Source organism: Hippoglossus hippoglossus, chromosome 12, assembly GCF_009819705.1.
Source record: "Hippoglossus hippoglossus isolate fHipHip1 chromosome 12, fHipHip1.pri, whole genome shotgun sequence".
Classification (NCBI taxonomy): domain Eukaryota; kingdom Metazoa; phylum Chordata; class Actinopteri; order Pleuronectiformes; family Pleuronectidae; genus Hippoglossus; species Hippoglossus hippoglossus.
Window position 1 is genome coordinate 21,084,755 of NC_047162.1, and position 5,000 is coordinate 21,089,754.

Below are 5,000 nucleotides of genomic sequence, written 5' to 3' on the forward strand. Positions count from 1 at the left end.
ATGTTTACATCAGTGCTGGACAGAGACCACACAGTAATTTGGTGCGTCAACATCTGTAATGTAGCCAGATGTTTTTCTCTGAAGATCTCCTCAAGAGTTTCATGTTTTTGACAAGAAACAGAGTTTGAAAGACATCAGTGTTTTGTACAGGGAAGGTTTGGTGAAAGATGTTATCAGGTTTCATCATGAGAATGTTTGTCTTCGATTAAACGGTGACAGAATGTCTTCAAACAGACGATGGGCCATTGAGGGTTAGTGGAAACACCAGGTTAGAAAGATACTCCTGTTTGTATATGAACAGCTGCAGGTCTGTAGATAACATGAGGAGGTGAAACCAGTTACCTCAGTTTCCTCTTGGATCAATGAGGGCTCAGCTTTTGTAAAAATTAAACACATATCTTCACTGTATTATCGGCTTTAGCTCTCAGCTGAACCCTGTAACGATGCTATCGACCTTACATCGCAGTTGAAACCGTTTATTCCTGCTCCTCTGCCTCCCGATCTGTGTTGTTCTCTCAGTAAACCACAGGCTCCGTCATCACTTAATCAGCATTTCTTCATGAACGGTCTGGTGTCACAGATTAAAGCGTCACCGGCTCTTCAGTCACGCATTGTTCAGATGGTTATAATGTTATAATCTCAGTCTTTTACTGCTGCTGCTCATTCCTTTCTTTCTGCATGATCGGAGGTTCTTAATGCGCTCGCTGAGTCGACCCCACGACCAATCAAATCAACCTGACCCGTCTTTTGTTTCTTAAGCTTTGTAATCCAGGATTGAACTCAATCAAGTCACAGAGGGGAAAAAGGAAAAAGGACTTAACGTGACTTTTCAGCTGCCTGACCCTGACAGGGCTGACCCTGAGCGTTTTACCCATCATGCTCTGATTATCAAAAATGACTCAATGCATGTGACCCTGTGGAGAAATGTCTTCCCCCACTTTGCTCCGGAAAGAAGAAATTCCTGGTGAAAGTGTGAGGTGTGTTACGACAGACATCTGCTCATTTTCCCCATCTGCCGTTGACTTGGCGGATTGTTTGGATGTTTGTGATGATTCTTGTGAGATTCCTGTTCCTTCTTGCGGGACAACTGTCCGTCTGTTTGCTTCTTGTTTGCCACCGTTAATCCTGCCATCTGTGGGTTTCCTCTCACAGAACTAATATTATGCTGCTGGAAGGAAACGATTTGAGAATTGAAGGTCATTGTGATTGATTTTTCAGGTTCAGCACAATCTGTCACACAAACTGATTTGACTGTGAAATCGTGACTCTCGCTCCTTCCTTTCCTTACCTCCTACACGTAATCCATCATACGCATTTGACCTTTGACTTACTCTGCTCCCTCTGCTGTGTTGGTTTCTTCCTCACGATGATATCAGCAGTGTGCCGACTCTACCTGTGTTTACCTCCGTACAGACGTCTCCAGCTGGGACGGACCGGTGAGGTTGTCCTCGGGCGTTTTGGTCCAGCTGTGCCCCTCAGCGGGAAAGCGACAGTTCTAATCCGATCGAATTTGGGTCAGTCCTGCTGAAATAATTAGAAGTTGTGAATACCCACTGTGTCATCCCGCCACAATGACCACCGCTGGTACTCGTTAAACTGCTGCCATGGCAACCAGCTGGAAGTCTGTCTTCCTGCTGTGAGCTGCAGCTGAGGAAGAAATCCCCCCCAGCACAGCTGTTCTTCATGTTTTCAGACAACAGTGTCAAGAGTTTCATCAGCGGCTCGTTCACGACCTGGTTTCATTTTGATTAGTGATTCATGGCCGAGTAAAAACAGTGACGTGGCTGGAATCCCCTGCCTGTTTATATAGCTTTTGGGTTCGGGTTAACGAGACATGCTGGTAAACGAAGGATTTTCTACTTGGGTCCTCAGCTCTTTCTCTTACCATCAGCCACCCACATAGCTAGCTCATTAGCTTTGTCACCAGTGCAAAATGAATTCTGGGATATGTTGGCCTGAGAAGGATCCGTCCGTTGGATCCTCATTGCTCATAATGCAAGGACACATTTGTTGGCTGTGATGAAATCTGTCTTTACAGCCTCTAACAGATGAAGATTGGGAGACAATGTATTTCCACCATGTCTTTATCTCACTAATGAAAAACACTAATATGTTATTAATCCAGATTTATTAAATATAGAGGCAAGAAAGAAAAATCGATAATTTTACTGAATAAAAAAAGTTAAACCGTTTGGTTTTTACATATCTTTTTAAGCTTTTTTACAAGAACGTAAATAATAAGAAAACAAACAATCTTTTAAATGAATTACATACATGTAAGACACATGAACTGGAAAACCAGCGTCAGCTGATGCTGGGAAACTGTTGAAGCTCCAATCAGAAAGAAAGAGTCAAATATAAAAATACAATTCAGCATAATAATAAGACAATAAGTAGTGTAATACTACATATGACCTGTAGTGATAATTATATAACACTGACCTGAGGCCTTTTGCATAATGAGTAATAAAATGTTTCATACTTTTAGATCAAATGTCATCAATGTCTATATTTACCCCCTTTTTATCAAATCAATAATTTTTCACACAGTTTAGTTGTTTGGTTCGTTTCCTCTTTATATCCTCAGGGTTTTCTCCGTCTGTGTGGGAGAGTAACACAAACATTCGTCCTTCATCCTCCACTGACAGTTCACAGCCCATTGACGGTCTCAGACACGTGTCGCAGAGTGAGTGACACGTGTCGCAGAGTGAGTGACACGTGTCGCAGAGTGAGTGACACGCCGGCGAGCGTGGAGCATGGTCGTCATTAATGGCAGATAATTGGTGGTTAAGCTCCAATTGAAAGAAGGTTTCAGTTCACGCAAAGAGAGTTTAACTCAGACACAGTGTGTGTGTGTGTGTGTGTGTGTGTGTGTGTGTGTGTGTGTGTGTGTGTGTGTGGATGTCCTTTAGTGGACACACACACACACACACACACACAGCAGATGTTCATTGAAATGAATGATGGAGCAGATTTCCATTTGAATGCTAAGTGGAAGTTAGATAGGCAGCACCACTGATACTGTGTGTGTGTGTGTGTGTGCGTGTGTGTGTGTGTGAACATTTCCTTACTGGTCTTATCATACTGCATTAACTCTTCTTCTATTGTATTGGACGCCGTATTCACGTCCGTCATAATATCAGTTCTAAATGTCCAGGTGATGGACCATCGCTCTCAGCTGTTTCCTGCAGGAAGTAGAATCGTATTAACCAGGCAGAGCTGCCGTAATCGTGTGAATCACCAAAACTCAGCCTAGAAAAAGAAATGTTGTTGTTACCGTGGTAATCAGAGTCGAAAAAAACATAAATAAAAAACCAAACAATCAATGGAATTTAATGATAATCAGAGAGAGGAGAAAACACATGAAGGTTTTTATCTTCTAAGTTTCAAATACTCAAAGACTTTAGATCAAATCAGATCATTACATATCATTCAGCTTTTATCCAGAGCGACTTCATCAACCATCATCATCTATATAACAAAATTAGACTATTGCCTAATCACTTTGTGTAGTGGTCAGTGTGGTTTGTGTTGTGTAGTTGTTGTTGTGTAGTTGTGTAGCTGTGTTGAAGCTGCATCTCCACATGATCATGTATCGATGAGAGTGACAGAACTCCTCTTCTCCTCTTCTCTTCTGACTCTCCTCCTCTCCTCTTCTCCTTTCCTCCTCTCCTCCTCTCTTCTTCTCTTCTGACTCTCCTCCTCTCCTCTTCTCCTCTTCTCCTCTCCTCCTCTCCTCTTCTCATCTTCTCTTCCTCCTCTCCTCCTCTCTTCTTCTCTTCTGACTCTCCTCCTCTCCTCTTCTCCTTTCCTCCTCTCCTCCTCTCTTCTTCTCTTCTGACTCTCCTCCTCTCCTCTTCTCCTCTTCTCCTCTCCTCCTCTCCTCTTCTCCTCTTCTCTTCCTCCTCTCCTCCTCTCTTCTTCTCTTCTGACTCTCCTCCTCTCCTCTTCTCCTCTTCTCCTCTTCTCCTCTCCTCCTCTCCTCTTCTCCTCTTCTCTTCCTCCTCTCCTCCTCTCTTCTTCTCTTCTGACTCTCCTCCTCTCCTCTTCTCCTCTCCTCCTCTCCTCTTCTCCTCTTCTCTTCTTCTTATTGCGGTGCCAAAAGGTGCAGCTAAAAGAATAGTTAGTGGAGTCCTCTTCTGTGTAAATAAGTGAGGTCGTCCTGTGATGAAGGTCTGTGGTGCCCCCTGTTGTTTATGTGTTGTCTTGTGTGTTCCTGCAGTGCCTCCACAGTTCCTGAACTACCCAACCAACACGTACGCTTACGAGTCCACCGACATCGAGCTGGAGTGTGCCGTGACGGGAACCCCTCAGCCGACAGTCCGCTGGCTGAAGAACGGAGAGGAAGTCATCCCCAGCGACTACTTCCAGATTGTGGTGAGTCAGACAGAAACATACACACACATCGATGGTGAATAAAGATGGACGACCCTTACCCCAGACTGTCCCTATCTCCCCCTGGTGGCTGGCCGCAGTATGGATCCTGTATGGATGGGTGGATGGATAGATAGATATTACTGAATTAATGACACAGTGAGAGTGATAACAAAAACAAGAATTAATAATGAATGAACATTGTTTGTGTTAAAAAGAGGAAGTGAGTGTAGCAGTATGTTGTATTTTCATAATCTCACTATGTGTATTACTCTTAACATGTAATCCCATAATCCTCAGTAAAGTAATGACACACACACATTCCCTCACATTTTTGTATTCATTTATATGTTGTTTGTGTTGTTGTTGTTCAGGACGGCAGCAACCTGCAGATTCTGGGTTTGGTAAAATCCGATGAAGGATTTTATCAATGTGTCGCTGAAAACTCGGCCGGCCGCTCACAGGCCATGGCTCAGCTGCTGCTGCGAGATCCAGGTAGGAAAACACACACACACACACACACACGTGCACACACACACACACACACACACGTGCACACACACATACACACACACACGTGCATACACACACACACACACACACACACACACACACACACACACACA

At 43.8% G+C, this 5,000-nt stretch overlaps 1 protein-coding gene across 1 annotated transcript in view; it reads left to right on the forward strand.

The window, feature by feature from the left end:
• Positions 1 to 5,000, forward strand: part of dcc (DCC netrin 1 receptor) — a 139,681-nt gene that overhangs the window by 60,247 nt on the left and 74,434 nt on the right. The window contains exons 6-7 of the mRNA XM_034603188.1: positions 4,223 to 4,377; positions 4,749 to 4,869. Coding sequence (XP_034459079.1) covers positions 4,223 to 4,377; positions 4,749 to 4,869 — 276 coding nt within the window. The remainder of the gene's footprint in view (positions 1 to 4,222; positions 4,378 to 4,748; positions 4,870 to 5,000) is intronic.